The sequence below is a fragment of the Saccopteryx bilineata genome, chromosome 4, assembly GCF_036850765.1.
Source record: "Saccopteryx bilineata isolate mSacBil1 chromosome 4, mSacBil1_pri_phased_curated, whole genome shotgun sequence".
Taxonomy (NCBI): domain Eukaryota; kingdom Metazoa; phylum Chordata; class Mammalia; order Chiroptera; family Emballonuridae; genus Saccopteryx; species Saccopteryx bilineata.
In genome coordinates, this window is record NC_089493.1 from 56,244,655 (window position 1) to 56,265,599 (window position 20,945).

At 38.5% G+C, this 20,945-nt stretch overlaps 1 protein-coding gene across 1 annotated transcript in view; it reads right to left on the reverse strand.

Annotated features, from left to right (window-relative positions):
- The window catches only part of USP3 (ubiquitin specific peptidase 3), a 116,008-nt gene that overhangs the window by 71,910 nt on the left and 23,153 nt on the right, over nucleotides 1-20,945 (reverse strand). Inside the window, exons 2-3 of the mRNA XM_066274242.1 lie at nucleotides 7,327-7,387; nucleotides 2,966-3,097 (exon numbers count right to left, since the gene is read on the reverse strand). Of these exons, the coding sequence (XP_066130339.1) occupies nucleotides 2,966-3,097; nucleotides 7,327-7,387 (193 nt within the window). The remainder of the gene's footprint in view (nucleotides 1-2,965; nucleotides 3,098-7,326; nucleotides 7,388-20,945) is intronic.

Sequence of the window (20,945 nt, forward strand, 5' to 3'; positions counted from 1 at the left end):
ATAACTTCACACAAAAGGCTGGCAAGTGGCCAGAAGCCTCCATCATAGTGCATATTCCCCAAGGTTCAAGACCTGCCTTTTAATTCCTATTCGTCCAGAAAATGACATGTACTTTAGCACACCATACCAATATAAAGCAAATTAAATTCAAATTCTATTTAATAAAGGTATTCTTCCAAAACATAATATACAATGACATTAAAGTATATAATCTATATTTTTAAAGAGACCTATGATTATAATTCTACTCCATTAAGATATTTCCTCCAATTACTCTTTTCCTTATCTTACCGACAGCAAGAAATCCCACCACATACAGAGATTTAACTGTATTTCTGAACTTGTCCATTAAGCATTTCATGCACACTGCTAACTAAAAATCAAGATGAATGAATGTTTTTTTAAAATATTTAGAAATTGGTTTTAGAGAGAGGAAGGGAAAAAGGGAAACATCAATTTGATGTTCCACTTATTTATGCATTCATTGATTTTTTTATTTTAATTTATTGTGTTAACATGGATTCAAGTGTCCCACTGAATATAACACCTTCACCCCCCACACACACCCTTATAGGTTGACTTTTTTTTTTGTATTTTTCTGAAGCTAGAAACAGGGAGAGACAGACAGACTCCCGCATGCACCCGACCGGGATCTATCTGGCACGCCCACCAGGGGGCGACGCTCTGCCCACCAGGGGGCGATGCTCTGCCCCTCCGGGGCGTCACTCTGCCACGACCAGAGCCACTCCAGCGCCTGGGGCAGAGGCCAAGGAGCCATCCCCAGCACCCGGGCCATCTTTGCTCCAATGGAGCCTCGGCTGGCTGCGGGAGGGGAAGAGAGAGACAGAGAGGAAGAAGAGGGGGAGGGGTGGAGAAGCAGATGGGCGCTTCTCCTGTGTGCCCTGGCCGGGAATCGAACCCAGGACCTCTGCACGCCAGGCCGACGCTCTACCACTGAGCCAACCGGCCAGGGCCCTGGTTGACTCTTATATGTGACCTGACCAGGGATCAAACCCCCAACCTTGGCATATCAGGATGATGATCTAACCAACTGAGCTACTGGCTAGGGCAATGAATGAATGTTCTAACATTTAGTACATGTAGGTTGACATGACCTACAACAATGAATGTAAGATAGATACCTGAAAAGAATGATCTTTTCTGCTGTTTTACAACATTACAGAAACATTTTACAACAATTAGGTTGCTGCATCATGCTATTATATAAGTTTCCTGAAGGAAAGAGGGAACAACTAATGAAAACACTTAACGTTCCAAGAAAAGAGAGTTTTACAAGAGCAAATAACAATAAACTGAGCACTAGCCCTTGTGTAAAACTTTCGAGAAGGTTTTCATCTTTATGAAATTTTCCTGTAGCTTCTCTCTCTTCCGGGTCTGGAAATCTTCCCACAAAGGTTCACAGATATATGAGTGATCTGAATGACTAAACCTTAAGATGTTTTATTCAATAGCCACACTTAATAATGTTAAACCTGTCAAAATGTAAAAGACTTAGGAAGCCAACTGATCTTTTTTCCTTCCTTTCAATATATCTTTCGATATACCTTTCTACAATACAATTATCAACTAAAGAGGATGTAGAAAGGATTAGCACACAACTTCAGTAGAAAGTGCGAATCAAACATGATGTTTGGACTTGAAATCCCCATCCCTGCATATTGCCTTCATGTGACAGTCAAGGACTATATGCAACAAACAAAAACCACCCACCAAAGAAATCCTTTAAATGGCCTTTTCTCTCCTTCAATGTCAAAAACCTTTTGAACTGAGTAAATTGATTAAAATAAGTAAAGAATTATTCATCACAATTTACTAGTCAAGGAAAAAATTTGCTTCACACCAAAGTTAAAACTGCAACATAGACTGACTTTCTGAGTATACCAATTGAATATGGGTTGTTAAACATCACCTAACCTAAATAACCTGGATCTAAGTAGTCATAAAAATAAAGCTCTGGCTGGATAGTTCGGTTGGTTAGAGCATGATCCTGATTTGCAGAGGTTGCTGGTTCAATACCGTGTCATGGCACATTCAGAAACAAGTGGATTTTTCTGTGTGTGCGTGTGTGTGTCTCTCTCTCTCTCTAAAATCAACAAATAAAATTTTAAAAATAGACACTTAAAAAAATAGATACTTAACTCTATTTTCACTTATATGAAATAGACATGTATATTATGTTACAAAGAGAGAATGAGGCTTCCAATCTCCTAAAGAATGTGAAAATTTAAAAACAACTACACACAAAATATCTGACATTTATTTACAAAGGAGTAGCAGAAGGGAAATGTTCTGGGAGAGGGGACTGTCACAGCAATTTTTTTAACAGAATAGTTAAAACATTTAAAATTATGTAACAAAATCTTAATTTGTTTAGTAGAAACACTGTTTTGTTTTTATTATAGTCTTCAATTAAAAACAAGAAAAAAAAAGAATTACAATGAACAACAACAAAGAAATAGATTTCATTTTCCTAAAGCTTATTGGGATGGATATGAAACAGGAGGTGGAATTTTAAGAATATACATATATTTGAAATATTGAAACCAAGCTACACTATAGATAATTGAATTTAGAATCTTGTTTTTAGGCTGAATTGAAATCTTTATTTATTGCCTTTTGTATCTCAGAAATTAGGCTTGTTATACACTTACCCATAATATTTGTCAAGATCATAGCTAGAATAAAATCTTTAAAGAAAAAAGAAAAAGAAGCACGAGGTGGGAAAGAGGTGGAGACCTGGAAGTTGAAAGGAACAATGCAAACTAAAATTGAAATGAATAGGACAGGCATTCCTGATGGCTCTGGTCTCCTATGAACCCTAAAAGAACTAAAAGGAGGTAATGGCAGTAGCAATGGCTTAAAGATTGGTGGGGGAAGAAAAATAAGAAAACACTTGCAGAGTCATAGTAGGGAATATCATTTCCAGGAAAATAGTAATACTTACCAGTATGTACTGTAGCTACTACAATCCATACACACTGTGTGCTGAGCTTTATCTTGTTTTTCTGATTTCTTGTGGTTGGTTAAGGGTACTTGTGAATCTTCAAAATGCTTTTTTGCATGGCCATTCACATACCTTACAAAAAAACAAATGAAAACTATTTTTATCTGAATATTGCTTTGGAGTTAAAGTAGTAGGAGATGATGACAATATTAGATGAGAAACAAATGCAAATGAGAAAGAATTCCTCCTTATAAGAGCATTCAATCATTTATTGATTTATTAAGCTGAGTATTTAAAATATGCTTCTTTTTCTGAAACCAAATACGACAGTCAAGTTTTAATTACAGTATACACAAGACTACAGTCAAGAAAGGAAAGGAACTGTCTATGAAAAATCAGTTTCAATACCATTGATATGATCACTTATCAACTCCTTTATTACTGCTTTTGCTATAGCTATTTCCTTTTTTTAAGCTTTCCTCAGACTGCTAACCCCCAACTTGGTTATTATCAAAGACAAGCTTTGTAAACTAAATTACTCAACCACTTCCCACAGGGCCATAGGCTCTGCTTGGGCTGCTGCTTAACATAAAAGAAAGTCAGATATGGAAACTGGCTAATCTTCCATCTCTTTTTCATCAATATGGCTTCAGATCTTTTATTCAAATGCTTGAATAATCAGCTCCACTCATATGGAAACACATTTGTTTAGAAACAATCCAAGCAAAACACAAATCATCTTAAGCTTATATAAACTATTATTTCTCTACATGGACAAGATAATCAAAAATTGATACAGTTATAAAAATTTTAGGGCCCTGGCCAGTTGGCTCAGTGGTAGAGCATCAGCCCAATGTGTGGAAGTCCCAGGTTCAATTCCCAGCCAAGGCACACAGGAGAAGTGCCCATCTACTTCTTTACCCTTCCCCCTCTCCTTTCTCTCTGTCTTTCTCTTCCTCTCCTGCAGACAAGGCTCCATTGGAGCAAAGTTGGCCCGGGCACTGAGGATGGCTCCACAGCCTCTGCCTCAGGCGCTAGAATGGCTCCGGCCACAACGGAGCAACAGCCCAGATGGGCAGAGCATCACCTCCTGGTCAGGGCATGCCAGGTGGATCCTGGTCAGGCGTATGTGGGAGTCTGTCTGACTGCCTTCCTGCTTCTAACTTCGGAAAAATACAAAAAAGGAAAAAAAATTTGTAACACTTTCCAACGCAGACTTAGTAAATCATTATATTAGACAAAGTAGAATGAAACATTTTGAAATAAGTATTCATATGCACACGGTGTGCACTCAAATTTATCTACGTTTTCTCCTAAATACTATATAATGCTGTAACTGACCACAACTGTGAAGACCCCTTATAAAACAAAATCTTGCAGTTCCCCAAAAGCAGCCAATTTGTAGAAGACAAGGCCTAACGGAAAACTAAACAGTCAAATTAATGTTGGTTAAATAGTACCAAAATAAATATGCTCAGAGAGTTAAGGTGACATTTTTGTCATGAGGCACCTTAAATTGTACCAGGAGCAACATTTACCTTGGGGAAAGGATAGTTGTATAAGTAGGGAAGATCAATTTCAAACCCAGCCTCTCTACCCCACAAGCTGGAAGTGATCAAGGCACTACTAACCTCAACCTAAAGTGTGATCACACTTTTCCCCCTTTTTTAATTGAAGTAAACATAACTAACACTTGTGTGCACATGGGTCCTCTGTCCACAAGAGTGGACTAAAATGAATTTTAAAGTCAAATAATGGTTAAGAGTATAAACTCAAACACTAGACCACCTGGGTTCAAAAGCGGGCTCTGTCACATGCTGGCCATGTGAGCTTGGGCGAGTCACTTAAACCTTTTTTGTTTATGTTTCTCATCTGAAAAATGGAAGTAATGGTACTCATCTCTCATAATTTGTTAGGTAATTAAATAATCCATGGCTCAGAATACTTGCATGAACAAATGAATATTAGCAATTATTTTATTTGTATTTTCCTTTATATGCTTAACTACTATTTATTCAGAATCTAAACAGCATAACTTTGGAAAGTGGTCATCTTAAGCACATACTTTGAGATGACACATTTCATAGATCAAAGGTATAATATAAGATTAATAACTAATTAGCTCAATTTCCTAGGCTTAATATATATCGATTCCGTGCCATAAAAAGCAATAGTAATATTTACAGTGAGGAATACCGTGGAATCAAAGAAAAAGCAAAACCGAACAATAATAATAAAGGCATTATTACTTACAAGTCTTTAAAAACTGATTATCTGTACATAATAAACATACACATGGCTCATTTAGCCACCACATGGTAGTCTCAAAATATTCTAGATGTTTATGTCAGTGATAAAGTGAGAAGTGTATTACTGCCTATATTCAAATTAGCAATGTTTTGGCTAATACTCAAATACATCAGTCAGAAGTTAACAGTTTTGTATAAAAATGGTTAATAAAAACAATTATTTCCCTCACCTAGTTTTAGATTTTTCACTAGACAATTTGGTCTAAAAAGGCAATGTCAATAAATGTCCAATTTCTAACAATCACAAAAACTTTTAAATAACTTAAATAGGATTGTATTATGAAGACAAATAGACTCTATAACTCAAATAGGCTACTGATAAACTATGTTTTCTAGTTGATAGAATATTCAACTTAAGACTTCCCTACAGACAAATGGTCTAAAATTACTGAAAAATCAGAATCACTAGCAATCAACACCTAGGATTACATAATAAAAGAAAATTAACCCATCAGCTCTATAAAATAAAGATCCAAATGCAGGCTACTCTCATTATCTTTGTTTAATCAACTTAATCATATTTTTCTGAAACTATGTCAAATTTCTAATTTTAGGATTGCTTGTGACTGGAAACAGACTACCTGCATAGTCTAGAAAATTTTCCATTTATTTTTCCAAAAACTGCTTAGAAAATTTGTTTGTTGGTTTCTATTGAGAACATTAATCTCTCTAATTTTTTAGTTTGTCAGGTCTTTTTGTTGGCATATGAGTTTCAAGATTTAGGTTGTAGAGCACTATGAGACTAGAGAACAGAACTATATAAATTTTATTGCATTATAATTCTCACCTCTCAAAATTTAGGAGAGGAATCTGTCTCTTCAAGTGCAGAATTTAAGTGCTTCTACTTTTCTTCTTTTTAAAAAAGTGTTATCTGTACAAAGTATTTTCAGGTTCCCCAAATCCTAGAGATTTCAAAACCATAACAGCCAAAATTAAGAAAGATACGCAGTTAACATTTTCCAAAGGTACTCTTAGGTGTACATGGAAAAGAAAATACTCAATTCCAGAGCTCAAAATGTGAAAAATCAAGTTAACTGAACAAAGATGTTCTCTTCATGCAATGAAGATTTTAAAATAACAATGAGGAAACAATCCTAATAAATATGATATAGATTTCAGTCTGTGTGACTTAGTATCATTTCCCATCCCCTGCTGCTAAGCTTTTACCTCTGAAGAAAATGCAAAGTGGGTTTTCTAAACTAAAAGAGCAATAGATATAAATGTGCTACTGCAAGGCTAAAAGAACACAAAGGTGGATAGTATTTAAGTTTCTGTCAAAAGAGTTACTGAAGTATTTAAGTAACATCATTTTGAAGCCAAGAACTGGGAGGAAATACTCAGGCTTCAACTGGGATGAGGTGAGGGTACAGGTCGGGTGGGGGTGGGGTGGGGTGGGGAGTTAAGTCCCTGGAAAGTAAAAGTGATTTAATCAAACAATGAAACATTTGGTACACCTTAGCAATTCATTATAAACTCCACAGTGAAAGCATTTTCAAAGGGAATTCTTTTACCTGTAAATATTTTAGTGTTCTGTTTTGTCTTCAGAATAATGATGTAATACTTAGGATTTGTATCAAAAGTCAGTAAAGGTGGAGATGGGGTAGGTAACAGGGAAAACAAGATCAGCATGTGCTGATGACTGTTGAAGCTGGGTGAAGAAAATATGGGGTTGAATTATACTCTCTCTTTCCTTTCGTGCATGCTTAAATTTTAAATTTAACCTAATAAAAGGTTTAAAAAACAACCATGTACACTTTTATTTAAATATTTCAAAGTTTCTGTATTTCATCTTTTCAATCAAGTGTCACTAGATTTAGATTACCCTGATCATCAAATGAATTCTTCTGAGGAACAATATAAAGGATTTCCCCCTAGATTTTCCTTAGTTGTACCACTGAAAAAACAGATTCTATGGGGACAGGTAAACCCCATAGAGAATTACACACTATGATTAAGCAATGGTGCTAAATAAATCCAAATCAATAAACCTTTTAACATAAAGCTTAAAGGCAAATTGAAAAATGCAAGTGAAGTAATAAGTATGTCACCTACCTTCCACAATGGACACTTGAACAAGTCAAACAGACCCAGGGGCTTTTGTTGGAGCGGCACACTAATAAAAAGAAAAATACACAATATACTAATTGTATCATATTAATTCCCAATTTCTCCCCTGATCTGTAATATCATACCCTATGATTAAATTATAAATTCCACAGCAGCTTAGGTGTACAGAAATCACAAACCCTGCTTTGTGGGTGCATTTACACAAAATGGTTGCCTAATTAAAGTGGTACTGAAAATAATTTAAATGCACATACACAACAGCTCCTTATTTTCATTGTTGATCCAACTCAATAGTTTAATTACAAGTTAAACACATATCCACTTTTTTCATTATTCCTTTTACCAGTTTCTGCCTAGTTGACAGTCTATTTTCTCATTAAAAACATTTTAAGTCTAACATTTAATCACATGTCTTTGCCATACAGATCACATACTATTTTAAATGACTGTATTTAGTGAGAGGCATAACCTAAGGATACAATTAGAAACACAAAGTCCAGTTCTTCCCAAATTAATGTCTCAGTTGCATAAAATTTAATTCTAAATATGACAACTGTATATAATTCTTGCTGAGAGTGTAATCAGAACATTAATTATTTTAGTTTAAGTATTATGGGTAAAGCAGACAAAAGAGGTATGAATACTTTATAAGTATTAATTGTAATTTTATTTGCTGTTTAATTATTCAATTTTTTTCAAAAAGGCCAGTAAATATAACAATGGTTTTCAAAAGGGAAGGTATATAAAAATCACGTGGAAAGCTTTTCAAAACACTTATGTTCTACTTGGGGTATCTGTACTAGAGTCGGGGAGGAAAAACAAAGAACGTGTATTTTGAGAAAAGCAGCTTCCCAGATGAGTCCCTAATAATACAAGCCCTTGAGAAACACTAGTTAGCTTCCTAGGGGCATGGCAGGGGCAGCACAGCACACCCACATGCTCGGGATTAGAGCATATCCACCGTCTGGCCCATATGTGTGTTCAATAAACATTTGTTGAAAGAAAGTTTAAATTCTTTAGTTTAAGATACCAAGCTCTTCTAAAATCTGGTCCCTACTTTACTGCTCTTGCCTTATCATATATCACAACAGGCCTTTCTCCCTGTTAAGAAAAATGAACCAAAACTGGGAATAAGGTGAATCAAGAACTGTAATCCTTTGAATGTATAATAAAATATCCTCCCAAAGATATTTCATTATGGTACCATTGCTTGACTATTGAGTAGGGCCTGGTTACATGAAGCTGTTTCTCTTGTTTGTTTGTTTGTTTGTTTGTTTGTGTTGTTGTTGTTTTGAGAATGGCAGGGAGACACAGGAACATCAAGCTGCTGCTGTATGTGCCCTAACCAGGTAACCAAACCAGCCACCTCCATACTCTGGACAACACTCCAACCAACCGAGCTATCCAGCCAGGGTTTAATATATAATATATATATTTTTTAAAGTTAATTTTAATTTACTATGTTAACATGGATTAAAGTATCCCACTGAATATAACACCCTCCCAACCTCCCCCATGTCCCTATTTACATTCCTTTTGCCCGCCTTCCCCTAACTCCCAGTTTTTGTTTTTGTCTTTTTGATTGATTGATTCTTACAGACAGAGAGAGAAAGGGTGAGAGAGGGGAGGAGGAAAGGAAGCATTCATTCATTGTTCCACTCAGTCATGCACTCACTGATTGCTTCTCATGTGTGCCCAAAACCAGGATCAAACCTGCAAGTTTGTCCTTTCGGGAGGATGCTCTTAACCGACTGAGCTACCTGGCCAGGGCCAATTTGTAGATTTTTATTTGGTAGAGATAATTTCTGTCCAGCAGAATCCAAAGGTTTTACTACCCTGTAGGACATTAACCAATTTTGTTTAGCAATTCATTTCAATGTTCTTTAATGGCTACATACACTCAATTCCTCAAATGATCTTGGAATTAGCTTTACCATCCAGCTATTTCCCTAATAATGAATTAAATAAATCTATGACATATCATCATTCTATATTTGTCTGGAAGGGGTGGAGTGGGCAAGGAAGAATAAAAGAGCACAGTGACATACTACCAACAGAGGGACTGCCTGTCTGGCCAGCACAGGGCTCTAACTAGTTTTGAATGTGAAAGCTTTGAGTGGTAAAATCCCCTTCCAGTAAGCCAAGGGCCCTACCTTTCTTCAGTGCATTCACACATCTACATTAATTGCCAGGGCCATCCTGAAGGCATTTGAGCTTTTGACTCAGTTGGGTCCAATTATGTTGTATGTTTGTGGAAGCAGCACCACAGAAGGGCTAAGAATACCTGCCAAACTGCTAACAGTTATTTCAGGCAGGTACACAAGAAGACTATTTGTGAGGAGAGAGTACTGGCTTCTCATTTGTACAACCCTGTGGTATTTGATTTATATCATCAAGAAGATAAAAGTTTTCATGTTTTTATAGTTTGAAAAGAAAGTCCTAAAAGGGATATTTTAAAAGAAAAATAAATTAGAAAACAGCTTACATGGAAAAGGTATATTCATGGTTTAAGAGGTAATTTGGAGAACTGAAAAACTACAATTACTGTAGCTTTGTTCCTACAATAAATCTTTTTCTCTTAGTAAATAGTAAGAAACACTGTAATTCAATCTGGAAAAAAAAACTGTTAAGGTTTAATATTATCCTGAAGTAACTGCTACAATAGTAAGTTCAGGCCCAAATTGTTAACTATCTAGGGTTCTTTTTTTTGTATGTGTGACAGAGACAGAGAGAGAGACAGAGAGAGGGACAGATAGGAACAGACAGATAGGAAGGAGATGAAAGCCATCAGTTCTTTCGTTGTGGCTCCTTAGTTGTTCATTGATTGCTTCCTCATACGTGCCTTGACCAGAGGGGCTATAGCAGAGCGAGTGACCCCTTGCTCAAGCCAGTGACCTTGGGCTCAAGCTGGTGAGCCTTGCTCAAACCAGATGATCCCGTGTTCAAGTCAGTGATCTCAGGGTCTCGAACCTGGGTCTTCTGCGTCCCAGTACGACCTCTATCTACTGCACCACCGCCTGGTCAGGTTAGGGTTCATTTTAATTATGAAAGATTTTTTTCTTCTTCTAAAGGAAGGCAAAGGAAACCTAGAGCAAAATCACTATTACTTTGATGTGTTCGCTACTGAGTATTCCTTTTCCCCCTTATAGTTGTAAATATTCACATGGTATGGATTATTCCATACTCTAACTCAGGGGTCCCCATACTTTTTACACAGGGGGCCAGTTCACTGTCCCTCAGACTGTTGGAGGGCCACCACATACAGTGCTCCTCTCACTGACCACCATAAAAGAGGTGCCCCTTCTGGAAGTGCAGCGGGGGGCCAGATAAATGGCCTCAGGCCGGTTCAAAACCCTGGGCTTGCCTGGTCAAGGCACATATGGGAGTTGATGCTTCCAGCTCCTCCCTCCTTCTCTCCCTCTGTCTCTCCTCTCTCTCTCTCTCTCTCTCTCTTCCTCTCCTCTCTAAAAAAATGAATAAATTAAAAAAAAATGGCCTCAGGGGGCTGCATGCGGCCCATGGGCCGTAGTTTGGGGTCACCTGCTCTAACTGTTCCACTATCATATAGGTATACTGAATGCATTTCTTCCTGTTACTGAATTTAGAACAGTATATTCTAAATCTGGCCTTATACTAGCTAAATTATCTCATAAAGCTTAATTAATTTTTTAATTTTTCAATTTCAAGTTTTAAAAATAGTATCCTAAGGCTGAAAAGAGGAAGGATTGGGGAGGAACGGCTTAATAGGTCTGGAGTTTATTTTGGGGTGATTAAAATGTCTTGAAATTAGGTAAAGGTGGTGGCTGTAGATTTACTAAGCATCACTAAATTGCTCACTTTTAAATGGTTAATTTTGTTATATGAATAGTACTTCAATAAAACAAATTAGATAAACAAGTAAATAAATAGATACTAAGACAGGGATGAGGAGACAATGAAAGGGAATACTGACTTTAAAAATCATTGGAAACTAGTGACTGTACCTTTTAGTATATCTTAAAAGATACATCACATTCTGAATAAAGATACAGGATTTTTTTTTTCTTATGGGAGAGACAGATTGTCAGAGAGAGGGACAGATAGGGACAGACAGACAGGAAGGGAGAGAGATGAGAAACATCAATTCTTTGTTGCGGCTCCTTAGTTGTTCATTGATTGCTTTCTCATATGTGCCTTGACCAGGGGGCTAGAGCAGACCAAGTGATCCTTTGCTTGAGCCAGCAACCTTGGGCTCACTCAAGCTGGTGAGCCTTACTCAAACCAGATGAGCTCGCACTCAAGCTGGCAACCTTGGCATCTCGAATCTGGGTCCTCCACATCCTAGTCCAATGCTCTATCCACTGCGTCACTGCCTGGTCAGGTAAGATACCTGATTTTTTCTTCATAAACATTTACAATAAGAAACTGAACACAATGTATATGATAGGACAGTTGATCTTGGCTATTTAACGGACAGCACTCTCTGAAGACTTAATACTTTCATACTGAAAAATTATTTGAAGGCCAGGAAGCTACAGTGAATAGGGTATAATGGGGCATTCTAAAGCCATTTATTGCACTGCTTTGGGGACTCTTACTTTATCTATACACACCTTACCCAAATTAAGAACCTTTAACGTACCCAAGACAATTATAAAATAAAATGAAAAATACTGGCTTTAAATTAAACTAATTCTCAATTATTATGGCTAGACCATCTCATAGCTTGAATAAAAGGTACAAATAAAATCATTTATTTTAGTCACCTTATAGGGAAATATTATAAAAAAAGTTTCAATTTATAGACAGATGAGTTCAAAAGTTTATCTGCAGGATGAACCCATTTCCCAAGGGAACAGTATTAGAGATTTCCAGTCTCTTCTGTAAAACTCTAAAGAGAGAATAAAATCATAGTCACTACAATATTTTTAAGCTATAAATATATTATCTATTCAGTACAACATAAAAATACTAAAGATTTCTTATTTCTTAAAACTTAAATGCTGGTACTTGAAAGAGAGTACTATGGATGGAAAGTTGCAGTCAAAATGCTATGTCTGAGAATTTATAACAGCTTCTACATATTACACCTAGTTACACTTCAAGGTCATGTTAAGGCAAGGAAGCCATGTAGTATATTTCTCACACTGTTACACTTGGCCACAGTAGGGTCACTGGACCTCATAAGTGCAGTCTTCTCTTCTTTAAAGTTACTCCCTCCTCCAGCAACTTCTCTCCTTTGCTTAGATTCTTCCAACTCCAAGTTCAGCATCTCTTCTCTGAGCCCCTGGGCATCTCAATCTGAACGGCGGCACTAACTAGGCTCCCTCTACCTTTCTCCTTCAGCTGTAGCTGCAGAACCTTCCTTTGGCCCAGTTCTCCCTGCAGCCACAAGCTCTGCAAGTTTGGAGGGAGTGGAGAATCCTGATCCTCTCCTAAGCCAAGCCCATTCTCTGAATTTAGAGGCTGTTAACACATGCTGGGCAGGGGTGGAGGAACCCAGGCCTCTAAAACCTGCTCACAATGAGATCTTCTTCCTAAGACCTCCTGGCAACCAGGAGGTGAGAATTGATGGGGGGTGGAGGAAGGGAAAAGGCATCCAAATGATCTATAGACCAAAGTGGTTTTCCTCCCTACTAGTCCTGGGAAAAAGAATCACAGTCTGCTCCTTTATCAAGAGACAAAGAAGGGCAGAAAACCAGGGGGTTCTATATGTAAAGGAGCCTATTTCCACAGGAATGTTTTCAGTTTGTGTTCAGGAGACAAGGAGTTCATAAGACAAACTGCATCCACACCAAACATAACATTCTTTCCACATAACCACCAATCTTCAATATCCTTTGTATTCACTATAGAGAGCCTAATAATACAGAGTACATTTGATATTCAAGGCTTATCAACAGTTCTCCTGGAATTCTAAAGCATTTTTTATAAAACATCATGCACTAATGCTTATGATACAACTTAGTCACTGTCTCTGCACACAAAACAGTTCAAGCACACAGCACTAACAGACAAGCCATTTATAGTGCATACATTATTCAATAGTTACTGCAACTGGGAGCGAGGTCCTTTATCTTCTAAAGAATTCAAAAGGTGAAGATCCGATGACTGGGATTCTAGTCCTGGCTCTTCCATTACCGGCTATTAGAACTGAGAATATCACTACTCTTTCTAGGTCTATTTCTTCATCGTAAAATGAAGACTAGGTGATGAGCGTGCCACTCTAGTTATAAAATTATTCAAAGAACATAAGGCAAAAAATAGATGAAACCATGTCATTTTCTGTCATCTCCCCTATAGCTAAAATTCTTTCAACTCCACTTTCCACCTAATTTTCTTAAAAGGCTTAAGAAAAACGGTTAATTGCTAATGTAGCATAATTTCTATACTAATGGTCAGTTTTTTTCCCCCTGCCTCCCACATGCCTGAGAGGCAAACACATTCTGACCACATTGTCCAAGAGTAACAGCAACTCACTGCAAAAGCAAGGGTGGCAGGTTTGCAACCACTGTTCAAAACCATCATATGCAACATACTGCTACAACAGTAAAATTCAGAGCATACCCCACCTCCCAACACATGTAGAACTTTTAAAGTGCAACATTCTAAAAATATCAGCAACTCATAAAAAAAATACCCATACATGACAAACGTTTTTTATTAAATTCATTATCTAGTTAAAATTAACTATTACATACTATGTGCAAAGTATTATTGCAACCACTTTATGAATATTATTTCACTCACTCCTCTATAATCCAGTGAGGTGCATACTATTATTTGGCATGTTTGTGAGGCAAAGAGAAGTTATCTAACTTGCTAAGTTAGTACAGAATTGGAACTCATCTCATAACAGTGTTTGAAATCATGGACTGCTGCACAGCAGTAAGTCTGGAAGGCTATCATTTTAGTTTTTAAAAGACTCCATTCTTTGTGTTTCTGTGTATACATTACATTACATACCTCAATATAAATTTTTTTTCTTTCCGAAGTTAGAAGTGGGGAGGCAGAGAGACAGACTCCCACATGCGCCCAACCAGGATCCACCCGGCATGCCCACCAGGGGGCAATGCTCAGCCCTTCTAGGACATTGCTCCACCGTGATAGGAGCCATTCTAGCACCTGAGGCGGAGGCCATGGAGCTGTCCTCAGCACCCGGGCCAACTTTGCTCCAGTGGAGCCTTGGCTGTGGGAGGGGAAGAGACAGAGAGGAAGGAGAGGGTGAAGGGTGGAGAAGCAGATGGGCGCTTCTCCTATGTGCCCTGACTGGGAATCGAACCCAGGACTTCCACACACCTGGCCAATGCTCTACCGCTGAGCCAATCGGCCAGGGCAATATAAATTTTTAAAAGTCTGTGAAGGGTATATAGTAACTATGAACAGTTATGAAATGAGCATTAGAGAAACATGAACCTACTTCAACTATACTGCTTGAATCTTTTCAGAAAGCATTACTTCTTTTATAATAAAAATAAATTATAAATGCCTTAAATTTAAAGATACTTATATTAAAGTTGTCCTAACAAAAGGAGCTTATTCTAAATTAAGCATGAGTGGTAACTTAAAACAAAATCCAAGACTACAATTCTGTGAGTTTGTAAAAATTTAATCAATAAAAATAATATTTTTGCAGCTGTTATTCAAAACACACACATACACACATACCATAAAAGTATCAATAATAAAAGTGTTATTCTTCTTGAAATTGGAGGATAGGGCAGTATGACCAGAAAATTCTATAAATATTCTAGTAAATATAAATAGAAATATATTCCAGGACTAACCCAGATTACCCTTCAACTGATATATTTTTAGATTTTTAAGAGCAAGTCATATAATCATCTTTATACATACCATAAAATGCTCTTTGAACTATATGCTCACAAACCTATTCTATGCCAGAAGTCCTATCTTCAACATGAATCCTCTGAAATTACTGGTGGAAGAAATTGGTCAAGTCACATAAAGAGAGCAGGAACTGGGCCATAATGTAGCCCAGAAAAGAAAAAACTCAGAGAAACAGATTTTTTTTTTAAGTGAGAGAGAGAGAGACAGGAAAGGCGAGAGATGAGAAGCATCAACTCATAGTTGTGACACTGGTCATTCATTGAATGCTTTCTTATATGTGCCTTAACGGGGGGGGGGGGGGCGGCTTCAGCCAAGCCAATGACCCCTTGCTCAAGCCAGTGACCTTGTGCTTCAAGCCAGCAATCTCTGAGCTCAAGCCAGTGACCTTGGGGTTTCAAACCTGGGTCTCAGCGTCCCAGGTCAATGCTCTATCCACTTCACCACCACCTGGTCGGGCAAGGAGTTATCTCTTTAAAAGACACAGGAGGTACCCAAGGTCAAAAGATGATCTAATGCAGAGTTTTAGAAACTAAGCAGAGATCTAAATAATGTAGGAAGAAGAAACCAAGAATAAGCACCAAATTCAAAGTGGTTGGGAGTGGAAGTTTGGACTCAAGGCCACAATCATGGAACCAAGAATTCACAACCAAGGCAAGGGTGGTGATTACGAAGCAAAGCTCATCTTGGTTGCCTTTCTACTCTGCCCCAATGAGAATCTTTTTCACCTTCCTCTTTCTGGCATTCCCTCTTGCCTCAGTCCCATTCTTATTCAAGGCTAAAAATCCATTTCTCCTGAATAAGTAAATTGTTTTCTGGTAAAGTCACAGTTCAGTACTTCCCATAACCACTCTCTTTCTGTTTAATAGTCCTCTGATAGATTAAAGATGGCTACAAATCTTTCACACTCTTCTCATTGAGAGACAGGTCTACGTACTCATTCCTTATATCTGGGCAGTTTCTGTAACTGCCCTGACCAACTGAATGGCAGAAGTGACTGTGTCAATTTGTAGGTCTAGGCCTTTAGAAACTGACAGCTTCCTCTTGCTATTTCTTAAAATGCTAGCTCTTAGGGAAGCCAGCACCATGTAAGAAGTCTGATAATCACCTTGAGACCAACATACTGTGAGAAGTCCAAACTTCATGGAGAGACCTTGGAGAATAAGGCACCATTTTTGAAGGTGGGGGAGACTGGGAAAGGAAGAAAGACAGAGACAGAGACCAAGGAGCACAGAGGCTCCAGACTATGAATTAGGAAGCCATCTTGGAAGAGGATGCTCCAGTCCCAGGACTCTAGCTGATGTAACATCAGCCAAATTCTTCCTGAATTCCTGATCCAGAAAATCATAAGCACAACAAAATGGCCGTTTTAAGCCACTAAGGTGTAGTATATAGCTTATTATGCAGCAATAGATAACCAGACCACCACCTGTAGAAGAAAGAATATCAGATATACTGATACAGCATTAATCATTCACCCCTATCAAACAACTCACTGGAACAACTGACGCTGTTATTTAGAAGTGAGGATGGGAACCTTCAAGAGGTGCTACTTGATAGGAATCAGAACTATTTAATTTTTAAAATTTATTTATTGATTTTACAGAGGGAGAGGAAGGGTCAGGGATGGAGAGAGAAACATTGACTTCTTGTTCCACTTATTTATGCATTCATTGGTTGATTCTCAAATGTGCCCTGACCAGGGATCACACTGCAACCTTGGCATATCAGGACGGTGCTCTAATCAACTGAGCTACCTGACCAAGGCAGAATTAAAACTACTTAAAGACCTGACTATCCCCTCTGCAACAGAGGCAGTAAGAATAAAGACATAGAAATCTATCTTCAACATAGCTGCCATCATCCTTTGGACTGGCTCTTTGTGTATCCCATCAATATTTTAATAACTCAAAACCAGATGTGTTCTCACTACCATAGGAAACCTAACGCTTTCTTGAGCACACCAAAAAAACAAAAACAAAAACACTCCTAATGTCCTATATTGTAAAAACGAGCTTTAAAATCTCAAAAACAGTATTCCTATAGCAACCCCAAATTCTGGATAAAATCCTTAAGAAGGTGCCATTGACATTTGTAGGAATTCCTTTTCTCTTCATTAAAAGCTACAAAGCTTTGCCTGGCCAGGAGGTGGCGTAGTGGAAAGAGTGTCGGACTGGGATGCGGAAGGACCCAGGCTTGAGACCCCGAGGTCACCAGCTTGAGCGCGGGCTCATCTGGTTTGAGCAAGGCTCACCAGCTTGGACCCAAGGTCTCTGGCTTGAACAAGGGGTTACTCGGTCTGCTGAAGGCCCACGGTCGGGGCACATGTGAGAGAGCAATCAATTAACAAGTAAGGTGTTGCAATGAAAAGCTGATGATTGATGCTTCTCATCTCTCTCTGTTCCTGTCTTTCCCTATCTATCCCTCTCTCTGACTCTCGTTCTGTCTCTGAAAAATAAATAAATAAAAGTAAATAAAGGAAAAAAAAAAGCTACAAAGCTTTATCCTTCCTTTTCCTTCCTTTTGCCTCTCTGGATTATGTTCTTTAAGAAGCATTTTGGAAAACCAGATTTTATTGAAGGTTGGATTTGAAACACTGACTTTGAATAGAGAGTTGAGAACATCCTAATCCATCTCTGTTTCCAATTATATTTTTACCCTTAGGGGTCGGGAACCTTTTTGGCTGAGAGAGCCATGAACGCCACAAATTTAAAATGTAATTCATGAGAGCCATACAATAGGTTTAACACTAAATACAAGTAACTGTGTGCATTTTATGTAAGACCAACACTTTTAAAGTACAGATGTGTTCTTTTTAATAACGTTGTTATGCTGTTGCTAACCAATGATGAATAAAGTACTTCTTACCATTAATGCGACTTCTGGTGCTGCATGGTTTTGCTGATGGCTTTGTAGTCTGGTTGATACATGGGGAGGTTAAGCTTCATGCAGGCGTTGAGACTTCCATCCATTAAACATGATTGTAGGTTGGTCTTAACGTTCTTTTGATGTGAGAAAGACTGCTCACATGCATACGTAGAGCCAAACATTGTCATTACAGGAATACTCACACGCTGCAGTGTGTGGTATGTGATGGAAAGCGTGTTCCAAGTTTTGACAATCAGCTGGTCTGTGTGTTGAAGTTTTTTCATTTCTCCCCACTTGTGTTTGCTCACCAACTCTGCTTGCTGTTGTGCAAGTCTTTCCAAATCTTCATTCAGTGACTTGAATTTATTCACCCACATGTCTGAGGCCTTCAGGTCAGCAGCTTGTAGCTCAAAATCTCTGACGGAGACACTGGGGATGTAACTCAGGTCAGCGCTGTCCATTGCACACTCGTGTGGATGGGTGATGAACTTAAAGAGACGAGTACGCTCACAAAATTCTCCAAGTGTGCTTTGAATGACTGCAGGAGATTAGATGCAAAGCCCACTAGCTGCTGGATATCAAGATGTTGAGCAGGGTCACTTGCTGTGCATGCATCTTTAAACTCTCCCAGTTTTTCAAAGTGTAGTAAATGACCTGTTTCAATGTCAGCGATGAAGAGTTCCAGCTTGTTTTCAAAGGCAAACACTGCTTGTTGAAGGGATAAGACTGTATTTCCAATGCCTTGCATTTTCATATTGAGCTGGTTCAGATGTTCAGTCATGTCCACAAAACAGTAGAACTTCAGGAGCCACTCAGTGTTAGCTAACTCAGGATGCTCGACGTTTTTCATTTCAAGAAAAGTCCCGATATCACTCAGACAAATCGCGAAACGGCTGAGCACCTTCCCTCTTGACAACCAACACACATTGCTGTGCAGAAGCAGACCACGATAATTATTCCCAACTTCATCCAGCAGTGTTTGAAACTGGTGATCATTTAAAGCTTGGGTAACAATAAAGTTGACCACCTGAATGACCAGTGACATCACGTCACCAAGCTGCTCGCCACACATCTGAGCACAAAGCGCCTCCTGATGTAGGATGCAGTAAAAACTTAGGATGGGTCTCTTTTCATGTTCACGAAGAAGTGCTACGAATCCTCTGTTTTTCCCCATCAAGCATGGAGCACCATCAGTAAACACCGAAATAAGTTTATCCATCAGTAGATTTTTTTTCTTTAGCGAACTCAGTGAAAGACTTGAATAAATCCTCCCCTCTTGTTGTCTCTTTCATAGGCAAAACAGCAAGACTTTCCTCACGTAGTGTGTCACCGACAGCATACCTTGCAATCACACTGAACTGGGATAAATGGCTTACTTACGTCTGTTGACTCATCCAAAGCAAGAGAAAAGAATGGTGCTGCATTTATGTCCTTCACTTGTGTTGCCTCAATTTGATTTGCCATCATGATGGTACGATCGTGAACAGTTCTTGCCGACAGAAGCATGTCTTTTATTCGTTTGATTATCTTGTTTTTATCCAAACAGTCGTCAAAAAGTTCACTGGCAACATCAAGCATGAATGTTTTGGCATACTCCCCATCTGTGAATGGCTTTCCGTTTCTCACAATTGCTAAAACACCAGCAAAGCTAGCCGAATTCCAGTCACCTTGTTGGGTCCAAAAGCGGAGTTGCTGCTGACTAGCTTGCACTCTGCACAGTAGCTCTTGACATGCTTTCTTCCTGCTGTCCCCTGCTGGATATTTCAATGCAAATGTAGTGTGGCATGTGTCGAAGTGCCGCTTTATATTTGACCATTTCATCGATGCAATTTTATCATTGCATATTAGACACACTGCAGAACCTGCTCTCTCCACAAAGGCGAATTCCTCTGTCCAATCCTGCTGAAAAGTACGATACTCCTCATCTTTTTTTCTTTTAGCCATCTTCTTCGTCAAAAGGGTTTCTTCAATTAGCTAGTGACTACTTGATTAAAAGGAGGGAAGTTTACTTCCTGACCTCACAACAACCCGTGTACCTTACGAATTATCCAATAAGAATTTGGTGTTGTCCCAGAGGATAGCTGTGATTCACTCCAGCCACCCACAACCATGAACATGAGTGGTAGGAAATGAATGGATTGTAATACATGAGAATGTTTTATATTTTTAACATTATTATTATTTTTATTAAAGATGTGTCTGCGAGCCAGATGTAGCCATCAAAAGAGCCACATCTGGCTCATGAGCCATAGATTCCCAACCCCTGGCCTAAGAGCTCTGACATATTCCTCAGCCAGCCTGACTTGATCCCCATCACACCCAGTAATGTCTGATCCCAGCCTTTGAAGCTGGGATCAAGAGTGCACATCCTAACCAGAATCCCAGAATTTCTGAGGAAATACTCATACTTCTCTCTTAAAGCTTTCAGCAAATTGTTGTACAGAGGCCCAGAAAGAGGAGGTAGGCATGGGGCATTGTGACCAAAACTCTGTTCCACATCAATATAATTGAACTAGGCAGAGGCCTTGATCACTGCCCTTGACCTCTAACCCTGCCAAAAGAACTTCTTCTTTCTTTAGTACAAAAATGTACCAAACTGACTGGGCTACCCTCATAGAAATGTAACTGTCACTCTGTAAACTCAACATATTAAAGGACATATGTATATAATGAAGCAAGCAGGGGCTTCAGAAACAACAACTTAGTTTACCTTCTAACTTTACCATTCTCTTATTCTATGACCTTGGGAGTTGTTCCAGAGCCTACTTCCTCATCTGTAAAATAGGACAAATACCACCTCTACTAAATGGCCATGGTAAGGATTTAATGAGACAATATAAAGCGCACAGCAAAGGGTCTAACAAATAGAAAGCACCCAGTGACTGCCAGTTCCTTTTCCCTGAAAAAAA